Source organism: Lissotriton vulgaris, chromosome 3_1 (assembly GCF_964263255.1).
Source record: "Lissotriton vulgaris chromosome 3_1, aLisVul1.2, whole genome shotgun sequence".
NCBI classification, from domain to species: domain Eukaryota; kingdom Metazoa; phylum Chordata; class Amphibia; order Caudata; family Salamandridae; genus Lissotriton; species Lissotriton vulgaris.
In genome coordinates, this window is record NC_141689.1 from 574,383,340 (window position 1) to 574,410,734 (window position 27,395).

Consider the following 27,395-nt stretch of genomic DNA (forward strand, 5'->3'; position numbering starts at 1 on the left):
CAGGGCACAACACCTGAAACCTTCGTGGGTAACCTGCTCCGGCGTACGAGTGACAGAGACACGGGACACTTCCTTCGGCGTCAAAGATTCAAGGTTTATTTACTGCAGGGAACACAGAAGTCACGACAAGTACAACACGTGCAACTTGGGGAGACTGCTTCAAATTGGTTCTGTGGATCGCTCCTTTTATACAGAATTTACCCATAGGACAACATGGTACACAAAAGTTTACAACCCGGTTCCCATAATTATCCCCCAGAGGGGTCGCTTTGGTCACTTTGATACACATAAGGTCCGGAACATAAGTGCGGAAACATTTGGCGGTTCCCAACTGTAAAAACCCATCTTCCCAACATTAGTGCATTCCAATTGGCAGTAAACAGATCGAAATAGGAACAAAGACAGGTGCAGAGGAAGATGGAGACAGTGGGGAGATCGGAAAGGGTGTAAAAGGGGAGGTATCGGGAAACACGAGATACAGGCATCAAAGGGACGTGCCTAATGAGATGCACGGCTGAGACAATAAACCGGCACGGCGAGATGAGCCTCGAGCGGGGCCATCTGCCTTACAGTATCATCCCCCTCATCAAAAAGACACTTACAAAGGACATGTGTCTTCCGCAAATATCTTGGGAGTCCCAGGGTCGCGAAGCGGACAGCGTCCGTTCGCTGGCTACTTGAGGGCAAGAGACAAAATGGATGCCGTATCTAAGATGGAACCCGTGGGTACAGATGAAAAACCCACATAACAAACGAACGGTTTAAGTTAGCACAGCGAAACTGCGCACACTTACTAAACTCGTCATTTGCGGTTCATAGATACCAGACTCGACCATATCCGTGCGAGTCGAAAACATCACTTACAATTGTCACGGAACCTCAATCCTCTGCATCTATTCATAGTGTCCATGAAAATCTATTCTATCCTCATTGTTGCAAAGTCATCCTGTGTGCCCTGTGCACCCCCATTTTTGCTGACTGGTAGTGGTGTTAACTGACTCTAACTGTCCCTGGGCTCTGACAACCAGGCCCAGGGCCAGTGCTATGTTTAAAACCCAGTGAAAACACACACACATTAGGGTACACTATGTGTTTGGGTTCATCTATGATTGGCATGATATACACCGTAAGCCCCTAGTGCATAATAGGGCAAGAGGATTAAAAATGCCTATAAGCCCCTAGTATATAGTAGGGCATGGCTTTTTAGAGGCCAGCAGCCCTTTCTGAACTTCCATGTGTGCACTGCTGAGAGCCTGAGGTCATTTTAAAAGGGGCTCTGTGTTGCAGCACTGCTTGTAAATGTAAAATGTGCCCAAACACGACTTTGGTGGTAGGGGCACTTAAAAAGTGATAGTCTACAAAACATTGGCAGATTAGGTACCCACCTGGGTCTCCCCTAAGTGTTCCAGGGGCCGGGTGTCATGTAATTATAAGGAGGGTCCTTATAAAAGATGTTTTATATGCCCTGGTTATAGAGAAATTGCACATTTCACTTTCCCTATTGTAGCGAAGTGCCTCCCAAAATCGACTTTGCTGCTAGAAGCACTGGGTATTGAGGATCTACACTAATTTGACATATTCAGGACCTTTAAAGTCTCCCCTAGAAACCCCGGGTGGCAAGGGAGTCCTGTAACAATAAACAGAGGCCTTATAAATATGTTTTATATGCCCTGGTGATAGAGAAATTTCACATTGCAGTTTCTCCATTGCAAATGCCAAGCCCCATAGGAAACCATAGCAATAGATTATTAATTCATAGCTATCAATAGGAATAAAATAAAATACCATTCAAGGACTTAAGAGAATGGTATTGATAAATCCAACAATATGTTATTGTTAAATTTATCCAAATATACAGAACAGAAGTTAAAAAGCCTTCCTGTCTGTAAGCAAAGATTCAGCCTTCCTGTGGTCCCACTGATTGGTCAGAGTTAACAGGATAAGCCTGGCTGCTTTGATGAAGTGGTAAGTGGCTCACCCAGAGAGTGGCTATCTGTTGTAAAGATCTCTGCTACATAGGAATGCCAGAGCAGGGAGAGTGGTTGTAAATCATGAGCTTCAAAGGAAGAATAGGAAAGGTAGTGAATCCCAGCTCCATCTAACCCCCAACCCTTCTGACCCAGCCAGATGGCAGGCTTCAGGCAGGCATTTGTAGATGGCAAGGCTAGGAGAGCAATGGAAATTAGCCATACTGGAGGTTGGTTTAACCAGTTCTTCCTCCTATGCTGGGATTTCAGCTATACTGAAATTTGGAGGAATAGTGCCTGGTGTGAGAAGATTATGCCAGACTTTGGAGGAAATGGTCGTGCTCTAGGGCAGAGGTCTTCAAACTTTTGGATGCCGAGACCCCCCTGTCAACATTTTGAGCTGTAAGGACCCCCTCCTGAAAAAAAATTCTAAACCTGTAGGTAGGGCTACTGGTATTATGAGGCAGTTGAGGACCAAATTACGCAACATGCTTGACTAAATTGTGTGGGAAGAAAATGTAATTGATGTTACGTGATGCAGCGTATTTTGGGATACCATTGCTTCATTATTTTGAAATTATTTTTTTACACACAGTAACACTGAGGAAAGATTTCACCCCATCAGTACCTGTTTATAACCAAAATACAGAAATTAACATCAGTAAGATTTCTAGTCAACCTTTGTGAAGGGCCCTCCACTCCACAGGAATACATGCTGCCACACCTGGCCCTGGCTGGGAGAATCAGGGTCCCTTAAAACCCTGGCGGTTTTCTGCAGAGTTAAGCAGTTTACCCATGCAGTTTTCCTCTCACTCCCTCCGTTCCATCCCTCTCTCCTCTCCCAACCCTGGATCCCTCTTTCCCTTTGAAGGCCATGTTCTCTCACCCCTTTTTACAACTTCTGAACTATCCCCATTCAACCTCTCACTTCAGCTTTAATCACCTCTTGCCATTCTGTCTTTTTGCTGCCCTCATCTCTAACAGTCTCTCGCATTTGTCTCATGGCCTCTCTGGCCCCGTCACCACCCATTCCCCTCAGCACTTCTCATTCACCTCGTCTCTCCATTCAACTTATTGTCTATTTGTATCTTACACCTCTCCAGTCCCCCCATTCAACTTTCACATCTCCCCTTTGTTCTAACAGAAGCCCTCGCTTTTGGCTCACACTCACTTCTAGCATGTCCACACTACTCTTCTGCAATTTACATTTCTCCTCATCCCTCACCTCTTCAATCAAATTTTCTCAATCCCTTGCTGTCCTCTCTCATCCTCTCATCTCTCCTCACCAAACATACGGGTCGGACCTGAATCCTCCTCTCAGCCTGTGCCACTCTGCTTATTGTTCCCCAATTAAAGAAAGCATGAGTTGTCTATCTCACTGTTTTGGTGTAGGCTGCACAGTTATGGGACTTGCACCCTCCTTTGTTTCACTCCACCAAGAATCGACTATCCTTTAGGAAGATATTAAAACCTTTCTCTATGCTCTGTAGGTTACCCCATTTGGCTGTTTATCCATTTCCTTCTGTGTGTTTCTCATTTGCCTTCAGGCAGCAGATGGTTATTAGCCCCAGGACTTCTTTTGGTAACAGTAGCGCAGTACAAATGTAAATAAATGTAAATATCTTGCACCAAGGGTAACCCCCCGGTCCTCGGTGATACGGCAGTCGGCGCCGTGGTTTACGGAGGCGCTGCGTTTGGCTCGCAGTCAATGCAAGGTTGCTGAGCAGGCCTGGCGCCTTCAATATGATGGGGAGGCCAAACTCGCGTATAGATCGTTGGTGACGGCCTATCATCGCGACATTCTTGGTGCCAAGCGGGAATATCTTGCCAGGAGGATTGAGGCGGCGGCGAACTCCTGTAAGGAGATCTTCACGATTGTGAAGGAGTTCACGGCCCCTTCCTCCTATTCACCCCCGCCCGTATCATCGGATGCGTGGGCATGCGATCTTGCCACTTTTTTCACCGACAAGATTAAGGCAATTCAGGCCTCCTTCTCGGAGAGCGTGGTGGAGGGTTGCTGTGGCCTCGGGGCAGGACTTGGAACATCGTCCCTGCCTACGGCAGTACTGGCTGACTTTCCACCTGTCTCCAGTGATATGTCCGGGGCTCTGCTGGCCAGTCTCAAATCTGGCTCCCCGCTTGACCCCTGCCCTGCCAAATTTTTGGCCGGGATGGCGGCAGTGGTGAATTCCCTGGTCAACCCGATCCTCAATGCCTCCTTGAGGGAGGGGAGTGTCCCTCGCACCTGGAAAAGGGCGATGGTGATCCCCCTCCTGAAAAAGCCTGGTCTTGATGCCGAGGTCTTGGCCAATTATAGGCCAATTTCACTTCTCCCGGCCCTGGCTAAGATCACCGAGAAACATGTTCATGGTGTCTTGTCGAGCTTTTTAGAATCTAACAATTTGCTCCATCCATCCCAATCCGGGTTCCGTCCGAACTTCAGTACAGAAACGGCGTTGGTGGAGGTCTCTGAGATCATCAGGGAGACCTTGGATGTGGGTGGCAAGGCCATGCTAGTCATGTTGGACCTGTCGGCGGCCTTCGACACCGTCCCCCATGAGGCGCTCCTCGCTAGGCTTCATGACATCGGCCTAAGGGGGGACGGTGTTCAGATGGTTTTCATCTTTTCTGGAGGGCCGCCGCAAGACGGTCTGGGTTTCCCAGAGCTCCGCCGAGATGCCGCCATTGGGAGTTGGGGTTCCTCAGGGGTCTGTGTTGAGCCCAACATTGTTCAACATCTTTATGTCCCCCCTGGCGGCTGCGGTGGAGGCTTACGGAGCCCAGATCGTGTCCTATGCCGACGACACGCAACTCCTTTTCACATGTGCTAAAGACCAGCCATTTGATGGGGAGAGAATACGGGACTGCCTGGATATGGTCTTTGGCTGGTTCCAGCGGAACAGTCTAAAGGCCAACTCCAGTAAGTCGGAGGTGCTATTCTTCGGCTGTGTCATCGATCCCGAGTGGCGGCAGTGGTGGCCGGCCGCCATGTGTCCTCCGGCACAATCTTCCTTGGTGGCCAAAAATCTTGGCGTTAAGCTTGACAACAAGCTTTCTCTCAGATCGCATGTTCTTGGCCTGGCCGGCACCTGTTTCGGTATTCTGAAAATGCTCCGCAGGTTTCTACCACTACTATCTGCGGAGCATAGACGGATTACGGTGCAGGCGCTTATCGGATCCAGGCTAGACTATGCCAATGCCCTTTTCCTGGGTCTTCCAGACTACTTGGTCCAGCGTCTGCAGGTTACACAGAACTCTGCAGTGCGCGCAATCTTTGGTCTGCATAGACGCGCACGGGCTTCTGGTCTTCTGCAGATGCTGCATTGGCTCCCGATCCGAAAGCGGATTATGTTCAAATCCTTGACGCTGGTGCATAAAGCTCTGTTTGGCTCAGGCGCAGGATATCTGCAGAAGAGATTGGCTTTCTATCGCCCTGCCCGCTCACTGCGTTCGGAATCCCTTTTCACAGCTGTGGTTCCACGCGTGAGGAAGGCTCGGATTGGGGGGCGCTCTTTCAGCCTCAAGGCCTCCCAGCTGTGGAACTCGCTCCCACTGGTACTTCGCAGTACTCCCAATTTGCTTCAATTCAGAAAGAATTTGAAGACTTGGCTTTTTAATCTTTCTGTTTAGGTGGATTTTCTTCTCTTTTTCTTTTGGGGCTCCTGTTTTTCTTGTTATGTTGTTATACACTGTAGCTGTATGTGGAAAGCGCCGGGACACTCTTTTAGAGTAGCCGAGCGCTATATAAACGCATTTTAACATAACATAACATAACATAATAATCTGCAGAAGCAGGGGAGCCACTAGACCAGAACTTCTGGGGGAGGGGTACTAACGCTCCCAGCCAGAGCTGGCTCTAACACTGGTTGCACCCGGTGCAATAGTCTGTTTTGGTGCCCCACCCCCGTTTCCTCCTTCTCCATGAATTCCCTCAATACCACTCACCAACAATGCACCTCATCTCACTATAAAACCTTTCTGACAACCATTTCATTTTTTATAGCGCTACTCATAGTTTACTCACACTCATTTCTGTGATCTGCATGGTACATATTCTTTGCAGCAGGCACATTTACCCTCTGCGCTATGCGGGTGGCAGGAGTGCCCATGTGAGTGCACGGTGAGCGATGCAAAAGTGTGAGAGTAGGGTGAGAGGAATGACTGCAGGGTGAGTGAGGTGGCCGTACGAATTTGGGTGCGGATGCAAGTTCAGAATGAGATGAATGAATGTATGTATGATTACTGCTGGGATTGTTTGAGTGAGTTGTATATTCAGCAGTGAGGGGGACAGGTGAGTGAAGTGTCACATGAGTGCAGGATGAGTAGTGTGCTTGTGTGACTGCAGGGTGAGGTATAGGGTGAACAGCGCAAGTGCATTATGAGTGCAGAGTAATCATTGTGAGTGCAGGGTGAGCAGGTGAATGGTGTGAGTGCATGGTGGTCAGTGTGAGTGCATTGTGATCGCTATGAGGACAGGATGAGCATGAAAGAGCGTGAAGGAGGAGTGAGTTGTCTGAATGCAGGGTCCATTCCCAGACACTTGAAGTAACCCAGCATGTTAATGATGGCGGCGTAGGGTTTAATATCCAAGTTAAACTATTGCTATTATGGTAGGGTGGAGGACATAAATAATGTGCTGATCCTGCAACAAACTTTCAGTCTTATGGATGCGGTTGCCAGTAGATTATTTGCTGGCCCAATTGGTACAAAAATAAGCAGTCACCTAAAGCTGTATTTTAAGCACTTATATGTGCATACTACAAACAGAAAATATAAATAGAAAGCACTTTTAATTGTGTTCTAGGACTGCCTCAATGATCCATGACTGATAATTAAAAAGAACAAACACAGAAAAGTCACATAATGAATGAATACATACTTTTAATTTATAAATCTATTTAGTGTCAAGAGGATGTCTCTGCAGGCTCTTTAAACAACACACACAGGCATTTTACTTTTGGCAACCCTACTTTATATTCCTTTTTATGAAAAGCATTCTCACACTACATCAGTAAATGTAAAATACAAATGTAAGGAATAGGCAGGGTGTGACCCAGGGGCTACTGGAATCAGGAAAAAAACCTCTGTAACCAGTTTACAAAGTTATGTAAATGGTCTTTAAAGACCTGTGAAAAACTCTGATGGGCGTGCTGGAGATAAGACTCCAGACAATACCCAGCTGAGACCCCAGCAGCTTGAGTTACACTGCAGCAGCCCGGGCTGAGACACACGGGAAGTGGGGGGCTGAAGCCCTTGGGCCTGAGCAGAAGTGTGACTGGGAGCGCGACCCCCTTTGCTTCGCACCACGGCCCCCCTGGGGGTCGCGCCTCACAGTTTGAAGACCCCTACTCTAGGATGTTGCCCTGCACCTCCCTGAAGAGGCGTGCTCTCCTGCTTGACTCCAGAGAACACTGAATACATATGTGAGAGGTACAGAGCCTCTCTGTTCTGCTGCTTGAAACTAAAAGAAGAAGGTTTGCCAAGCTGGAAACTTGATTTACACCATCAGACCCTGTATACTGACTGACTGCGCCTGCTGTATTATCTGGAACTACAGCCCTTTGGATGTACCTTGATTCAAGAGGAATAAAGAGTGAACTCCCTGTTAGCTAAAGGTTAACTGAGCTCACCTGGACCATCACCACCAAGAATCCACTGCTTGGAGTGCATCCAGTGGATTTGTGAGGGTTTTGTCCAGGTGCAATATGGGATTTGTGGTCCCAACGTTTCAAGAACTATCTTTGAGATTACAGACCCTTGGATTGTGTTTTGGACACTTTGGACCCTCAAGAGGAATTTCAGGAAGAAGTTAAAGAACTTTTGAGCAACTTTGGAAAAAAGCTCCATTGGGGAACTGGCTCAACCGTGAGAGCTAAGCCACCCACCTTGAACTGCAAACCGGGCCTGGTTTGCTGGTCCATCCCGCTGAAAAGCTCTGTAGGTCTGACATTCAGAGTTTGACTGGGAGCTCCCTGGAAAGCAAGCCGGTAAACCTGCAAAGAATTCAGACTGAGGAAGAGCTTCGAGAGACCCCGGCAGAAAAAGCTCCAGAAAAGTTTCTAAGTCAGAAGGTAAAAATCTCGACTGGGCTACTGTGAGGAGTACCCAAGCAGGGCTCCATTGCAGTCGGCCTGAAACTTTGAATTTGTCCTGGTCAAGTGGAACCAGATGTCTCTACAGGTTTCTAAGTGCTATATTGTGCTAAAACTTTAAACATTCATATATCTGGTTTCCTACATTGGATTCTTGTTGTTTTGATGTAATTTTGAAGATACAATTATGTCCTTTTAATATAAATTGGTTTGGATTTTTATTGTGTGTTGAAGCTTAATTATTTCCTGAATTGTTGCTTTAAAATGCTTTACATACCGGTCTCTTAAGTTAAGCCTGCCTGCTCGCCGCCAAGCTACCAAGTGTTGAGCATGGGAATAATTTATTGGGACCTATTCTGAGCCCTATACTGTTAGTGGCCTTATTTCAAGTGGTAGATGCATATTTACCACTATTAATAAACCACTTGTCCTCGTTGTTCCAAGCTGACCCCACGTTATATTACTGACCTACAATGTGCAATGAAGTTATTGTGTGCCAAGCATTGTTCTACAAATCGGATTCTTGTATAGGAGTAATTCACAAAAAATGTGCATGACAAAATGTTTGCACTTACTATTGTAGACTTGGCTAAATTATTCTTTGTGAATACTACACTTCTGTTAGCAAATGTGTTGCAAGTTCTCCATGCAGTTGCTATATCTGGTAGCTCATTTCCCAGCTGCTCAATTTCTGTAAAATGAATTTAAAAATAGCCAATAAACATCTAATAAATATATAAACACTGAACAACCATGAGCATCTTTCAGCCACTTCTCAACAAAATATAACACAAATAAGTTTGCAGCATAATGCATTTACAAAGTAGGCAAATACGTGGACGTCATAAATAAAGTATAAGGTTTCCCTTAACACATACTCCTTCCTTGTATTTACTGTATTGGATAGAGAGATGTGTGTGTACACGTTTGTTCAGGACATATATTTCAGTAAAACGCAACAGGTTTTCAAAAGTTTTATTGTAAGTTTGAAGACTAGACAAGGTCATACTGATATTACATCAATCTACATGATTTTGATTATGTACAAAACATTTGAATATTACACAGCTTGAAAGGTTGCACAGGTCAGTGTGTCGGAGATACTTTTGTACTTACTGACACATGGGAAGCCAGCAATAGATATTATATTAAGTATTTCGCTGTAAAGCAGATACATTCCAATAGTACCCTTAGTCTTCAAAACCACACAAAATTCCAAAGCAATCATTCCAAAAGAGAAAGTCAATCGGAACCAGGTTTTATGACAAGCCCTTAAATAGATTACAGCTAAAACGAAGCCTTGTGCCTTTGCTTTTCCCCTCGGGCTATAAAAATAGCATGTACCAAATAACAATACCGAAGTTGAAGCATCTTACAAATAGTTACCCGACAAGGGAGAAATTGAATTGGGAGAATCGCCATATTTCATGTTTATTATTACCAATTCACTGAATAAAAAGTTATGGTCTCTTAGAGCAGACCCATTGATTTCAGTGGAAATGACCTTGTCATTTTATCGATTTGCATTTCTGTGCGCCTTCTGGAAAGTTTTATGGCAAAAAATGTGCAAATGATGTCATCAAGTGTAACTGATGCCACTTTTGAAAATAACTTCTGACTAGTGTAACAAACACATAGGACAAACGTGAGGTGTAATTTAGATCACGTGGAAACTTGGTTGAATGGGGGGGAGGGATAAATGAGGCCTTCTGCATATGACGTCACAGTTGACGCCATTGTGTTTCCTAGGGGTTTATGTCCACGTATCATGTTAAATGAATGTGTCACTGCTTCAAAAACTAGAAAAATAGAAAGTGTTCGATATCTTAAGAATGCATCAGTCTTTTGGAGAATAGGCACACCTTTGCAACGAGCGGAAAGCGATTGCTAGATAGCAAAAAACAAGGAAAAATGTGCGAGAGGGACTCAGCTGCATTTAACATAATACTGAAAAAGGCAACAGTTAAAGATAAATAACATAAAGCAGTTTTAAAGGAAAATTCCAACGTTAAACATTCAATGCATTACCTACAAACCACTTGGTAAGAGCCTAAAGTGCAAAACATGGTTGCCTCTGCGAACCACCGCTCCCCCCAATCCCATTTTAACCAAAAGGAGTATTTGCTCTTTGTTGGAGTCGTTTGTTGATTGACTTTCTCCTTGTCTTTGATCCGTACAATTCAACACCAGTTCAGACACAGTACACATTCTTATGGAATACTGTTAACACAGTTATACATACAAGACATTAACAGTCTAGTGGCATTGTTTATGGAATACAAAGTAAAACAAAGCAAGGGAGTGGTATACAAGATTTCAAGCATTGCAATCTGTGTGTGCATTACCTTAATTGGACCCTTGATGACAGTTGATAAAATTCCACCATATCAGCTAAAATATCTGGCCAAATAAATCTTTGAAGGGCACAGGTAGTTTTAATTCATATGTCCCCCCTGCCCACTTATCAATAAATACAGTATGTGTTGTGAGTCCAGTATCAAACTGCGGCCTCCGGCTGTCAAAATGTCTTTGACGTTAAATCATTTAGTTGCATTTTGGGTACTTGGCAGCGTATTGTCGTTCAGCTCCCACCCATTTTGTATCAAATTTGACAGAAACAAAATGCGACAATGCACGGTTGGAGGGGTACATTTTCTACCCAGGATGTCATGCTTTCAAACAAAGCCTCAATGATTAAGATCAGCCACCTGCTCGTATAAATATTAACAAATATAAACATCTCTGCATTGTGCTTCAACTTCCTGTATCAGCATATCAGGAGATTTAAATACTGACATTTAAAAAAGAATGAAGCATAAGTGGTTATTGGTGACCTATTGAAGTCTTTGATTTTTGTTTTAAATAATGACAAAGTTCATGGTAATAATAGAAAGTAGAACAGTGGTCACATGATGAGCGCAACTTCTGATCTTTAGTAACACTAAACATTTAATACAGCTCCTGGACTTAATTGCCAGCATAAGTAAATTTACATATACTTTAAATTTCTTCATGCTCCTCTAACATAAGCTTTGATCTTCTGTTATTGTTCAAATCCTTTAATTGCAATTGTTTTATATATCTTGGTAAGATGTATGTATTTCAAAATGCCCCAGTGTCTATTCTAAGGCTTCAAAGTGTGTTTTCTTTATTTATTAAATTCTGGTCCATTGGGGAACTTATTCAATAGTTGTTTGTCCTCTGCACATTTTCTAATTACCTTTGCGGATTTGTGAGAGACAACATAGAATCATAAATTGAAAAGCTTAAATAGTTTATTCACAGGTGTACATTAAAAGGTAATGGAGCTTTGGACCAGGTTTTGAAGGCAAATCTGCCTTAAGTTTCTCAAATGTTAAGATGAGACTATGTGATGTAATATATTATGTTCACCAAGAGAGTAATTAGAGCCGTAGTATAAACTGTGATCAGACAAACATAAATTGTCAGTAGGGCATGCAGAAGAGAATCGAACACAGATGCAGCACTCACCCCAGAAGATCTAGTGCTTTAAAAAGGCTGAAAAGTAGTTTGTAATACAGATAAAATACAGAGAGGGTGTCTTCCAAAATGCGAGTTATGGTTATTGACAATGTGTTAATAGGCACAAGGGAAACAATTAAGATAATGCAGTCATCCCAGAGAAAACTTATTGCTAAAGCTGCAGTATCACTTGTAACAAGTAAAATTCCAGTGTGAATTTCCAAACATGTATCAGGCTACCTTCCCCATATGCTGTAAAGCGAGCTTTGCCATGCCAAATTTCCCTTCCTTGTAAAAATGATGCTGCTCTTCTTCTCTACCACATTTCCACCAGTGTGAACAACTGAGAAGAAAACTAGACAGGTAATTCCACAGTAAAGGGACAATACTGTAACATATTTAAAGGACACGATCTGATGGGGTCATTTATAGGGCAGGCACAGACCACTTTGTATAAAACAGTTATCTGCCTACCATAAAGTGAGCACTTATTCAAAAAACCATTCCATTTCCTAAAGATTTTGCACAGTTCATTCTATGGGAAGTTTAGCAATATCAAGAAGTGGTCGTCATGTGGTGGTCCAGATCAGTCCTCTTCAGTGCAACCCAAAAGCTCTGCCCGCAAAGTGATCCTTCCATACCAGGACCAAGGTAGGATCCTGATGTACCGTGCATAAAGTGGAGGATCAATTACATTCTTTCTGTGTGTGTCGTTGTCGAAGTTACCCTGAAATACCTTTGGAAAAAAGAAAACAATTGTTATTGTCTGAGTTCTAAATAATAAATAACAGTAAATATTATTGTCAAGGTTTAACAAAATGTATCTCCATAAACATTGATGTCCATTTTATTTTTCCCACAAGAAGTAGTATTGGCTCATGCGTACAATAAATTGAACAGTATCAACAAATTTATTTTCAATATGGCTTGGATAATATTGTCAAAATCAACAACACAAAAGTTGGGCTTTATCCACTTCCACATGCTTTCATTGTCCTTTTCAGGTTACAGCCATGTAAAATGTTACTACTAAAAGGCTATCTCATGCAGCTAATGGCATTTTTTATTTGTTTTTCAATTTTCAATGCCAAGTAGAAGATTCTGTTATTTGCTGCATATAAACAGTTTTCTACTTTTTACGTAATCCCTTTATGACGTCGCTCAAGATTTGTAACGTTTATACTTTGAAATCAGTTCTTGTAACAAAAGTGGAAAACATGACCTCAAACATCCTTTCCTTTGCTAACATATTTTATTTATTTGTCAACTTTGTTGAAAGTGCCTCTGTGATGTTAAGACAAAAGAGAGGTACATTGAGACAAAAAGTCCTATTTGAGATCCATTCACGCGATATAAACGTGCTTTTATTAAACACAATGTGAAAGCATAATAGCTCTAAAAAACAGAAGCATATTTTTGGATCAACGTAAAATGTATAATCCATCAGGATTTTTTGTAATTTTAGTCTAAAATTGAATGTCATTTTTAATATACATGACAGACTACAAGAAAATGACAACGTTTAGTATAATTCACAATAATTTTAAGATTAAACCCTTGAGTGTACACCTAGACGTGTTGGGGGTACACTTGAAGCAATGGAGTGCTAGTCATGCTGTGTGGTGAGGAATGAGGTGGAATCTAAGGAACACATCTTCATTATGTTTTCATTGCGAAAGTGTTGAAAATATGACGGCACACATGTTCCAATAAAAACTTAGCGAATTTCTATCAGTGCTGGAGTTTTTTCCACTGACATAAGTGCATTGGGCTATACCTGATCCCCTTTCTCTGTATCTATAACAAAACAATGTGTGATGTAGCTATGTTAAAAGTGGTGATCCCATAACTTCAAAACTAAATAAAAGTTTGGGGATTTAAAAAACATTTTCCCCATGGACCAATTTACAGTAAATATCATTGAGTTACATTTTCTATTCCACAGCTCTAGAAACACCAAAACAACCCCCTGCATCTCATGCACATTTATAACAATCATTGGCATAGCCAATAGGTCTCTCTTTTTTAACCTTATAAGTATTTAGATTTGCAGCACAATATCCTTGGTGCAACAACATCAGATGTTGCATGGCTAAACCTTGTATCTTATAAGTGTTTTTCCATGCAACTGTTGATGTTGTTGCACCAAGGATATTGTGCTGCTTAACTAAATACTTATAAGGTCCCAAAAGCGAGACCTATTGGCTATGCCAATGCTTGTTTTAACAATGGGACAACTACTGTTTCCTTGAAAGAAAGTGGGGGCATGACCTGACTTAAGGATAGGTTAAGCAAAGTGATCAATGGCTCAGGGAGATCTGAAAAGATAATTTTATGTTTGAGGGTGTGTAAATATCGTTAGGAGAGAAAAATGTCACCTTGGTCATCAATAAGTGTGAGCGGAAAATCCGTTCAGCTCGCGGATTTTTGGTAAATCCGCGAACTCCCGCAAATTTACTGAAAATCCGCGAATCCGCCAGCGGATTTGGGGGGCAAAAGTTCAAGCCTTCAAGCTTGAAGTTGTAACTATTTTAGGATGGCGCCGGCAAGCTGCCAGCACCATCCTAAAATAGTTACTAAGTTAGCTTTAGTGAGCTTCAACAGGAAGCACTAAAAAATAAAATAAAGCAGGTGCTCGAGCACCTGCTTTATTTTATCTATTAGTGCTTCCTGATGAAGCTAATTTAGTAACTATTTTAGGATAGCGCTGGCAGCTTGCCTGCGCCATCCTAAAATAGAACAGGATGATGGATGGGATGGACAGCTCACTCAAGGGACCCCTGCGCCCTTCGGGGCGATTGCATAGTAACACACACATGGTCGCTGGAACTAGTTGAAGCTCAAATTCAGTGACTCATTCATCAGCCCAAAAACAATTGTGAGCGTCGTCAAGGCTGGGCAGGTGTGCCTTCTTCCCAAATCTACCGTCAAAAATCAGCTGTGATGCTGGATAGAGGCCTTTGCATCCCCCCATTTAAAAAAAGTAAGCAAAATCTGTGAATCCGCAAGTTCGCGGATTTTTGCGGATCCGCGAATCCGCAAATTCGCGGATCGTGGATCCGCGAAATCCACCCATGCTTATTCATCAACTTCAGAAAATCATCTTTGCTGATTGCTGGAAATGCTGTATATGTTTTATTGGGTTTGTGTCTTCCAGTGGGAAAGCACTAGTGAGAGGGCTAGGGGGAAAACAATATTTTATCATCTGGATTTTCTCAATGAAACAGAATTCAAGTCCTCACACACACTTTGAGAAGGTACCACCTGGGGATTTCAACGGTCTGTGTTAGGGAGTTCATTTAAAATGTCAAATATTATGTTTATTTTATTTTCAGTTTTTTACGAAGAAGTAGATAGATTTGGCCTCCCATATCAGTTTCTTATAGGCTTTACGCTGCATAATAAAGATTTCCTATTTTCTGTCAAATATGCTTTCTGCCATTTACGCTCCAATTGGCGCAACTTGAGTTTAGCTTTCTTTAAGTCATCTGAATACCCTTTTGCTTCTTCATGGCAGTGGGCTGATTTAGTTTGATGCATTGGAGCATGCATATCGCTGTTTTCTCTGAGGCAGTAAGTAATTGACCAATAATATTCATTTAGCCTCTCGCTACAGGAAGGTTGGGGTTGTGGCAGAAAGTTACAAAAAGTGTTAAGATTATTATGCTTCCAATTTCTAGAGGAAGTACCAGGACAGTAAGGAGATTACCTTGATGTTATGTTGTGGATATCAAATGTAATTAGATGGTGGTCGAACCAAGTACAAGGGGTGACTGAGATCGAGGATGGTCAGATTTAACGACCAGACCTGATCTAATATAGGACTCTTGACATGTGTGGCTGTAAATACCTGCTACCCAAAGTTCAGCCTTTTAAGAAAGTTAGTAAAATCAGAGGAGATAGGGCCACAATTTTCCTCGCAGGCCCACAGGTTAAACTCTCCAAAAAGTAATATTTTTGCCTAATAAATTGCTAAAACATCAATTAGATGTGAACAGAACTGGGACATATGTCCTGGGGCACGTTGACACAGCCTGGCTTGCTTCCCACTATGTAGAGTGACCTTGGGGTCAGGACTAGCGGCTGGAGCACTTGGATGCTGTTTTGATGTATTTTTAAACTCACAAACCAGTCGATATCATAACACTATGCTAAATATTATCATTATGTTATGTATATAATCTTTGCACTCACTTCACGCCAATACTCTTTGTGCTCACTTCCTGCCAATACCTCTGTGGGTGAGAAAACTCCAGAAGCTTATCCCATTACAAATTTATTCTGAGGAGTCAATATAAAAAGCATTTTAGATACTCATTGGGCTTGCTCTTTAGGCACATGACGATGCTACTGTAACTGCTAGGAGTCACATGTTCACATTGAAGATAAGAGAGAGGCATTACTGGGCACTTTTATACTTAGACACTTGTAAATACCAACTAAACACTAAAGAGTAGTTGTAACCTCTTACGTTTAAAACCAATATGCTTCATGTTGCATGCATGTCCATCTTTCAGGCTCCACTGAATGATCACTACACATCGATCACAGACCGTTTTTTGCTCACCACCCTCGTTTTAATGGTCCTTGCTAACACTTTTAATCTTCCTGATTATTTGCTTTTGTTACCACTTTAAATCATTGATGTTATGACCTCTGCTTGCTGTAGTGTAATTTGTAGCAAAGATTTTTAACCAGGTAAACTCACATCTAACCGCACTATGATCTTCATTTCCCCTACTTTTGTTCTTAGCCTCTACATGACTTCTTCACCAGGGAGATTGACTCTGCACAATCACGGACACCACTCATCTCCCATCATTGTGTCTTGTCTCGTTTTCTTTGTTCAATTTTGGAAAAGGTGATGGACAGAGTTTCTGAATGATGCAGAATACTCCTACCCAGTCAAGAGATCAGGGCTTGATCCATCACCGTTTTTTAGCTCACTGCACCATCCCAGCTTCAGAACCTGGCTATATGCAAATTAGTCTGTTCCTGTCCCAGTGCATGATGGGAAAAGGGCAAACCAAACTACCAAGCCAATTCTTATACTGGGAAGGAGACAAGCTACCGGGGACCGGTTTCTGGCATTTCAGCCGTCTTCGGCCCGGCTTGCTTGAATCCTGATGGTACAATGAGCTAGGGACTCACGTCGGAGTATACCCTCCCACACATAGTGTGGATAAAATCAATTTTGGAAAAGGTGATGGACAGAGTTTCTGAATGATGCAGAATACTCCTACCCAGTCAAGAGATCAGGGCTTGATCCATCACCGTTTTTTAGCTCACTGCACCATCCCAGCTTCAGAACCTGGCTATATGCAAATTAGTCTGTTCCTGTCCCAGTGCATGATGGGAAAAGGGCAAACCAAACTACCAAGCCAATTCTTATACTGGGAAGGAGACAAGCTACCGGGGACCGGTTTCTGGCATTTCAGCCGTCTTCGGCCCGGCTTGCTTGAATCCTGATGGTACAATGAGCTAGGGACTCACGTCTGAGTATACCCTCCCACACATAGTGTGGATAAAATCAATTTTGGAAAAGGTGATGGACAGAGTTTCTGAATGATGCAGAATACTCCTACCCAGTCAAGAGATCAGGGCTTGATCCATCACCGTTTTTTAGCTCACTGCACCATCCCAGCTTCAGAACCTGGCTATATGCAAATTAGTCTGTTCCTGTCCCAGTGCATGATGGGAAAAGGGCAAACCAAACTACCAAGCCAATTCTTATACTGGGAAGGAGACAAGCTACCGGGGACCGGTTTCTGGCATTTCAGCCGTCTTCGGCCCGGCTTGCTTGAATCCTGATGGTACAATGAGCTAGGGACTCACGTCTGAGTATACCCTCCCACACATAGTGTGGATAAAATCAATTTTGGAAAAGGTGATGGACAGAGTTTCTGAATGATGCAGAATACTCCTACCCAGTCAAGAGATCAGGGCTTGATCCATCACCGTTTTTTAGCTCACTGCACCATCCCAGCTTCAGAACCTGGCTATATGCAAATTAGTCTGTTCCTGTCCCAGTGCATGATGGGAAAAGGGCAAACCAAACTACCAAGCCAATTCTTATACTGGGAAGGAGACAAGCTACCGGGGACCGGTTTCTGGCATTTCAGCCGTCTTCGGCCCGGCTTGCTTGAATCCTGATGGTACAATGAGCTAGGGACTCACGTCTGAGTATACCCTCCCACACATAGTGTGGATAAAATCAATTTTGGAAAAGGTGATGGACAGAGTTTCTGTTTTCTTTGTTCAACAGAGCTAAAATGTACATGTTTTTCTATCTGACTCAAGGGTAATATTGTATATTTGTTTCCCTGATGAAGGGTACATATATCCACATTGCACTGAGAATATGTACCATGTGAACACAATTGATTTATAGGGAAATTTGATGCAATTGATAGAGTGAAATCCACTTCCAAACGTACCTTGAATATTATGTGAAATCAACAGATCATTCAATTGATTAACCAAAAAATAAATACAATTTAGGTACTTTTCAAGGATTCAGCAGATTACTGTGAATCAGCTTACACTCTACATCCAGCTGTTTATCATTGGAGGCCCCATGGGCATATGACTAGAGGTTCATCGCTAAATATAACAGGAACACTTTATTATAGAATTATTAATCAATAATAATGAAAACATATGTCAAACCGTTTAATGATATAGATATCTGTGTTACCCAAAAACTTAAAATAGCATTATTACATTTTTTAATGAGGGGGTTCTGCACCTCTCTTTTTCCAAGCAGATCTCTCCTATGTACCTGAATAAACTAAGCCTTTATGCTCAGCAGTAGGTCTTGATTTTTCTTTGAGAAACTACCTTATTATTGTTGTCCCTAATTGTGATCACCATTTTAGAATAATTTATGTGTTTCATTTCACTGTGTAGTCTCATCCCTACTAGCCTCCCAGTGGTGGGAATAGAGTTTGCGCAAACATCCAACACATTTGACTCATCCTTTTCCTGTGACTGCAATTAATTTTTTATTCTAAGATGATGGATGCCCAGTGTGGCGGGGGCATCCTAGTTCGTTTTTCGGGCGGTCCCTTTTGCAACAAAGTTCGCCCGCCATCGTAATCGGCCCCAAGTTCTCTTTCCCATTTTCTGCTGTAGATATTCCTACAGAATAGTAGATGGTAATAGGAAAGAAATGGTGGCTCTAAATTGTCAAGGGACAAGAGAGTCATCCTTGTTCCTGGAGTAGTTTGTCTGCTAACATCCATATATCCAATTTAGGATCATTTATCATTGTTTAAGCAGTTTGGTAGGCATCATGCTCATACAGAGCAATGCACCTTCCTCCAACTAAGTATATAATCTTTTATCCGGAACTCTAAATCCTAGATTCCAGCATCATTAAAATGTTGCCTAATCATAAGGATGTTATGACTGGCTGTGCAACCATATTTTACATGGATCATTGACAGACTATAGAATGCCAAAATATCGACCTGCCAAAACATATCGTGGAAAAAATATAGAATGCCAAAATATTAAATTCCTATCTACAAACAGGTAAGTACAAAAATATTGAATCAAAAATATTGTTTTTTAAGTGTCTTAAAAGTAATGTAAAATTAATAAATTAATAAAAATAATTAACTAAAACATACTTAAAAATACTTAAATAACACATGTATATATTAACGTAATATTAATCAAAAATATTCAATATTTTTAGCGGAGGATAGCGGGAGGGTAAAGTTTACTAATAACACTCCAGTGGGTGTAACAGTAGGGAAACCGTTGGATAGTGGGAGAGTAAAAATTACTATTCCAACTCCAGAGATTGCAACAGTAGGGAAAGCGTTGGATAGCAGGAGGGTAAGAATTACTATTCCCACTCCAGAGAGTGCCACAATAGGGAAAGCGTTGGATAGTGAGGGTTTAAAATTACTTTTCCCACTCCAGAGAGGGCAACAGTAGGAAAAGTGTTGGATAGCGTAGGGGTAAAAATTACTATTCCCACTCCAGAGAGTGCAACAGTAGGGAAAGCGTTAGACAGCGTAGGGGTAAAAATTACTATTCCCACTCCACTGAGTGCAGCAGTAGGGAAAGCTTTGATTAGCAGGAGGGTAAAAATTACTATTCTCACTCCAAAGAGTGCAACATTGGGAAAGCGTTGGATATTGTAGGGGTAAAAATGACTATTCCTACTACAGATAGTGCAACAGTGGGGAAAGCGTTGGATAGAGGGAGGGTAAAAATTACCATTCCCACTCCAGTGAGTACAACAGCAGGGAAAGAGTTGGATAGTGTACGGGTAAAAATTACTATTCCCACTCAAGTGAGTGCAACAGTATGATAAGAAACAATTTAATATTTTAATAAAAATTAATTATCAATACCAATAAAAAAAATATTAACATTAATTACCAATTACAAAATATTTAACAATTAATTAAATATAAATACCAATAAATATTTTTTTAATTAATTACCTATTAACAATTAAATAACCAATTAATTTTCAATCCCAAAAATTAATAAATAATATAAAATGCCAATTAATAATTAGTTAACAGTAAATTAATTATCAATACACAAATTTAAATAATTAATTAATTAAAATTAAATTACTTCCCACCCTATTCCCCTATAAATCCACAACATGCTACAGAACTAAAACGCAAAACTAAATTAAAAATAATTACTAATTCCTAAAAATTTATATTTACTTTACTATAATTAAATTACTTCCCACCCTATTGCCCTATAAACCCACAACCCACAACCCACTACAGAATTAAATTACACAAAAATGTAATAACAAAAAATTCATTACTTTTAAAAAATGAAACATACATTACAAAAACTATTATACACTTTTAACACATATAATATATACAAAACACTTAAAAAATCGATATTATTAAAAATTCCATATATTTTATTGCCTAGATCATGTACTTCGATAATACTTACCTGCATTTCAATATTATTGACCACTATATTATGTCCATTTGATATTTTGTCCATTCTATATTTTGTACTCGATATTATGTCCATTCTATATATTTTTTGCGATATTTTGTCTATTTACCATTTTACTTTTCTTCTTTTTTAGTTCCAGTTTCAATACCACAAATGTTCTTCACCAAAAGATTGATTAACTGGTCCTTCAAGACATACCAATGTCCATCAGCCACTGAAGATATTCAAGTTTAGTAAAACCACCACAAGATGAAATGACCACGGGAATGCTCCCGGTGTATCCAACACATTAAGTCCTACTTCACTTACTGGAATGCTCTTAAAATCACCCTCAGCTTTCTCCTGATGTTCAACCCTATGCACACTGATCTCTGTCTGACTTTATGAAGGCTGACAGGTAAAACTTGGAGAGAAATGAAATAGGAGAAGACTTTGGGGCACATGCATCAACAATGCAATTTGCGATTCCTTATTAGCGAAAAATAAGGATTCGCTAATAAGGAATAGCAAAATGCTATGCATGAAGAACTCGCTTAAAAAATAACGATTTCTTAAAATTCCTTAATTGCGACTCGCAAATTGCAAGTTGCAATTAAGGAATACCTCCCCATTCATTCCTATGGACCTAAAGGCCCATAGGAAAGAATGGGAAGACAATCTCAACTTGCGATTCTCAATTAGAGAATCGCAAATTGAGATTGCAATTTCAAGGGTGCCAGGGTGTCAAAAGAACACCCTGTTACACCCCTGAAATCTGCATATGGGTACATCTTGCGCACACACATGCCCTAGGGTGGAACTTAGAAAAATGCACTTTAGTGCATTTTTCAAAGTTTTTGCAAATTACCATGAAGTTCAACTTCATGGTAATTTGCGCCCCCTATTAGCGAAATCGCTAATTTCTTTACTTTAATGCATTGCATTTAAGGAATCTTAATTTGCGATTCCTTAAATGCAATGGCAATTTAAGTAATCGCAATTTAGAGATTACTTAAATTGCATTTTTTGCATTTGGGATGATGCATCCCAAAGGCAAAAATACCTGTCGCAAAGGGGCAGACTCTCAGAATCTGCCTGTTTGCGACCGGTTTTTGCTTTGATGCATGTGGGGCTAAGCACCATAAAAATGTCTACACTAAATAAGCCTTGTAAACTGGGGCAAGCCCCTAACCCCTAAATTGTTATGGTCTCTAGATTTTTAGAGACACATAAGGGTTCATTTACAAGCCCCTTGCTCTGCCAGTGTGTCCCTTTTAATATGGGAAAAAGTTACGTACCAGCAGTGCAAAGGACTTCTAAATAAGCCCCATAGATTGTTTTTCTAGACCCCCTGACACTAAGGACTTAGTCAATGTGCCAACCTGAATCAGAGAACCAATGATGCTGCAACCATTGCAGAACCCACTGAGCAATATCTGAACAAAACGTGTTCTAGGTTAAGATCAATCACATGAGATCTTAGAGGGACAATTAGTGGAACACCAAAACACTGAAAAACACTAAAACACAAAGGACACGTGTAAAAAAAAATGTAAAACTAATATCCCTACTCTAGCATACACAATATGAATGATCATACTGCAAAATATAATATTATGAACCAACCATGCGTTATATGGGTCATGCGTAGTCAGCATTTTGGTTAACTGGTTAGCACATGTACCTGCAGCAGGGGAATGCCAAGGATAAAAAAAACATGATATTTCGGACACTATGATTGAAGCCACTTATAACTGAGCCTAAGAGTTGCGCTGGCTACTTGTCACATATCTCTAGCCCATGAGACTAGGTGTTCTCATTGATTTATATCGATAAATATGTACGGTTTTCTTCTAATTGGGTCTCATAAGAGCCTTGAAGTTTGAATCCTGAAGTACAATGAGAACAGGACTCATCTGGCATACTCATTGAACTTAGGGGTTCTATTGGAACAAACAATAAGGTGATGGAAGAATTGCTTTAATTAATTCCTGCCACTATGGAGTGAGCCAGGCGAACTCAATGCACGTAGTATTTAGACCCTTCCTACTAAATTCATAGATGGCAAAGCCCACAAACACCCAAGAGACTTTATTGGGACAATGCGTTCAGAGATCGCTGCGGCTCTCAAGACTTGAACCATGATTTACCGAATTATTTTATATTACAGATGAAAAGCTTATAGGAGTTGCCAGGGGTATATTGGCAGCTGGGGAACCCCTCAGGTCGGTCTCAAACTCTAAGGGGTCATTTGCATTAACCGCACATCTTAGCCACACGTTAAACATCCTTTTGTTAACTTTCATGGACAAAAAATGCTAGAAGGTGAGAAGAGCTGTGGTCTGTCAATTTCTTTCTGAAAGAGGTTGTAATTCCGCTCACACACCTCTTTTGAATATATGATGCTATTTTTCACAACTTCGTCGCCGTTCTCCAGTGGCATTTTTCTGCTGAAAATTGGGCAGGCTACAGGATGAAAAAACAAACTATCTGATGAAATTGCACTTCCACTGGAGATTTTGGTGGTGTTTTGCAAAAGTAGAAATAGCTAAACGATTTCATCGGTATGCGCTTTCACTTCTTACCCTGTTTTGAATAGCTCCTGTTTGGCAGACTTAAGAAGGCCTAAATTCAGGTCATCAAGTGTTTGATCTTCTCTCCAGCCAGTAGCAAACCTGTTTGTAGTGCTCTAAATGGGCTACATATTCATGTAAACAGTCTCCATAAAATTACTTTTATTTCCTCTCAACAATAATTCTTAAAAAGATTAAAGATGAAAATCTAAAAAAATTGAACTTTAAAGCAAGCTAGTTTGGTCCACTGAAGTTACAAAGGAATTTTGTTTGTCTTTGATCATGCTAACGTTATGATCCATCTGGGAGTGGACAGGCTTAAGAACATGACTGCAAATTCGTGTTGATATGTTTTGATTCAAAGCCAGTTGTATTGTTCAAGGGAGAAGCTCGACTGGAGCTGTTATGATATATTTGCAATGAATTGCTCGGTCTCACACATTTCACAGGCATTTATACATACTAATGTCCTCAAGAAGAAAGAGAGAAAACACTTCAGGATAAACCCACTGGGAATTACAGCGCCAATATTCGTCATCGCATAAAATTCTTAAATAAATCACTCTAGGAAAATCCTGCGAGGATTTGCTAAAACCATCACATTTTTCCTTCGTAAATGCCATCAAATAAAAAATAGCCCATATAAGGGATTTTGTGAAACATCATCAATTTAAATATTGGACATCGGTATGAAAGTGAGCTTCAAAGTGAGTCTGTTAAGTGCCACATACAATGCTTGCCTCTGCTTTTATGTTGATATATTCCTTTCACTAAGGTGCAAAAATATTTATAAATGAGCACAAGAATTGTTCAAATATCTAAATGTGTTCCACTATGCTCAGTTTGTTAAATTAATGTTATAACCTTCTGCCGAGTTCTATACCGATTGTTAAAAGCCAAAGTCACGTGCAAGGAAGTGTTTGATGAGGTAAAATACATTTAATAACCAGTATAGCCTGAATGATGGAGCTGAAAGCCCATATTAGCCACACTTAGGGCCCGATTACGATGCAGTGAAAAATGGCTCTGACGGTCAGTTGGAGCCATTCTTACCACATCTTAATCTCCTGTTTGGATTAATTTCCGACCGACCTATTTTGATGGAGTCGGTTGGAAATTATTCCAAACAGGAGTTCTGAATGGCTTATGAGGGGCTCGGAGAGCCCGTCTGCCATTTGTAAGACCTTCAGTAATTCCTCGGCCGCCTCTTTCCAGCCGCGGGATTACGATGACAGTTTCCCACTGCCTATCTGTGTAGGCATTTCCGACACAGCAAGGCATTGGAAAGCTATCTTTGTGGGCCCCAGGAGGTCCCCTATTGGTGCAAGGCCGCCGAAAAACTATTTATGGTGTTATTTTCCACTAACTAAGGACTTTATTTGGGCAAGCCAGGCCCTCCTGGCCCTTATGGGCCAACCCATAAAATGCACTGAAGAGGACTTTTGTCAGCATTTCATGATTCTATTGTCCAAAAAATGGTGATTTCATTAAGTCATTCTCATGCAGGAATATATCCCTCTGAAAGCTTGACTTCCAACTGTGTTCTTCTGGGCCTTCTAAGTGTAGGGCTGCAAGACACATATGGGTTTTCATGAGTTTGTGGTGTCCACAAGCAAACTGAGTACAGTGCATTTGTAAAATTTCCAAGACAACTAAAAGCAAATTGCTGACTTATGGTACCTGTTTTTTGTTCGCAGGTATCCTATGATGTATGCAAACATATCACAACCATACATTTTTAACGTAAGGAGAGATTATTGCTCATGTTGTAGGATGGCAGACCTCTCTCATCTTGGTTGACTCTTGGTTTTGTGTGCTTTTGGATGAACTACAAACAATAATTGTTAAACCCAGAGGTCTCCAGCTGGCAGGGACAGTCAGAATCCACCGCTTTAGATAGGATGAGCACTATACATGTGTCTGATAACTTGTGCTCACCCTTGGGTAGCCTGGCATCAAGCAGTCAGGCTTATCCTCAGAGCCCAAGTGTAAAGTATTCGCACAACTCCACCCTTGCAACACACTGCGCATGCCACAAAAAGACTCTGCACTGTATGTATAAAACACTTGTTTTTGTACTGCACACACACTGAAATCGAAATGAGATTCACGTTGTATATACACTTTACAGTTATATGCAAATGCAAAACTTTCCCATTCGCAGAAAGGTACTTGACTATGCCTTGTGCCCCAGCCCCTCAGTCACTACACCAGCCAACGATACACATTGCACTTGCTGGTGCCCAGTTGACTAGACAGTCTGACCCATCAAGCACGGAAAACAGTTACTTAGTTTCATCCAGACCTCCATTGACCTCCAGATGCCTAGTGGCACCTGCACAAGTGCGGGATCGCGATTCCCCGTAGACAAAAAGTTGTGCCCCAGGAACCTTGCGCACTTCCAAGTCTGGAATTTCTTTTCCCCGCAGGTAAAAGTGTGAACTGCTCTAGCACCTTTCAGTCAGCTGCGGGTGTCCACAAGGCAGATGGAATCCACAACAAAGTTCCTTGTGGTGTGGGTCCAGGGAGAGGGAGCCAACAAGCTTGGCATGGATCACAATATCAGGTACTGTGGTCCTCCAACTCTGGAGGTCGAAGACAGTCTCAGCTCCTGGCTCAGGTTCCCCGAACACCCCTCAAAGCCCACACACTTTAGAGCACAAGCTAGCACAGGTCCCCTTGGATGCCAGCATGGGTCCATCAGCTTCCCCCTCACTCTTCGAACTCCGGCATCTGAAGTGGCTGCTGATCTTTATGAGCGCACTTCTCTGAATAGGCCTGCTTCAGTTGTTGTCATGTCTGCCATCCTCCCCGGGAGGTTTGATCACTATCTTTAGTGGGCCCAAGACCCTGCCCCTTGGAAGGCAGGTGTCAATTCCACCCCCATGTAACCATCCTGGAAAGGCCCCTCAGAGTCATAGGTTCTCAGTTTCCCTTGAGCCCCTAGTGTATGGCCTTCAATCATGAGTGCACAGATGTATCTATCCACCTAGCACCCAGATGTGAATTAGAGACAAAACTAGAGGCACTCAGAACCATGAGCATCGAAATTCCCACTTTCACAAAAGTGACTTTTTCATAAACAAAATGACGGATCCTCTCACACTACCAGAGAGGATTCACAATTACAAACTCATTGATATCAAACACAATACTACTACTATTCTGCACGTAGGAAAAACTGCTCAGTAGCCTTTCCCTACATTCCGCCATGCTAATCCAATGCAAGAAGCAGGCCACATTGTACGAGCACACCACCAGCTGCCGTTCACAACCCTTGCATGTAACACAAACACTCACATGCCCTACCTCTTCCTAGCACCGCACCCTGGCACCAGGAGGAACACTGATATAGCAAGAGAGATGCAGAACCTTGGCACTTAGCTTTTTGAATGCTAAACCAAGCAACAATAACCTGTGCACACAGGCCCCACCAGGACATATCTGTATCTCAATCGATGAGCTACCACCTTGGATGCACGACCAGTGCTGCAAGCCCACAGAGGAACATTTGAGATATATGCCATGGGTATATGGCTTACTCCTAGACAAGGGACTTGCAGCTAACTCGAATCAGCCAACCATGTATATGACGAGCACAGCATTTTGCCACTGGATGGCAGTGTCAAACGCTAGTCCTAAGGCTAGCATCAAGAGCAAACACAAACTATGAAGGAGAAAAGTAAATATTCGAGGGAAAGCACCCTAGAAAGGGCCATTTCCAACACTATACATGTTAGTAACTGAAAAACTCTTTGCTTGGCCAGTGTATCAGAAAGGAGCCAGATGCTTCTGGAATCTTTTCTCAGCCCAAGAAAAAAATTCTCCTTTCTCATGTATAGCGCCACCCTAGTGATGCTTTCTAGTCTTTTTTTGTTTATGAGTATTATGTTGCTATTTGGCAGTATGTAACCATTATTAGTGTTGATCTGCAACAATTCCAGATGGTATTTGATAATCTAGCTTTATGCACTGCTAGATAACCAGCGACGCACCTTCACAACTTTTGAGACACAGAATAGGCACTTTATGTAGTTTTCATCATGGTCCCCATACCATTTTGACAATGACAGATTGTCTTAAAATAAGTTCCTAGTGAGTGTTGCTTGCTAGGTCCTATATCAAACCTAGCAAATTTGGCCACAAAGAACAATGGGATCAGCTTTACTTGTGCACAACAGCTTGAGAAAGGTCCTCTCTACAAGGATAAAAGGAGTGTGTGGGAGCTAACAAGGAAACATTTTCAGGTAAGTAAATTCTATTTTACAACCACAACTATGATGAAATATATCCACTTTTCTCATGTATACTGAAGGGTATGGGTAATAATGCTGAGCCAAGTGACT

General features: G+C 41.6%; 1 protein-coding gene across 2 annotated transcripts in view; it reads right to left on the reverse strand.

Annotated features, from left to right (window-relative positions):
* Positions 1-9,018: 9,018 nt before the first annotated feature.
* The window catches only part of EDIL3 (EGF like and discoidin domains 3), a 1,521,395-nt gene continuing 1,503,018 nt past the window's right edge, over positions 9,019-27,395 (reverse strand). For both annotated transcript variants that reach the window (XM_086960856.1, XM_086960857.1), the window contains one exon: positions 9,019-12,278. In XM_086960856.1, coding sequence (XP_086816982.1) covers positions 12,129-12,278 — 150 coding nt within the window. In that variant the 3' untranslated portion in view covers positions 9,019-12,128. The remainder of the gene's footprint in view (positions 12,279-27,395) is intronic.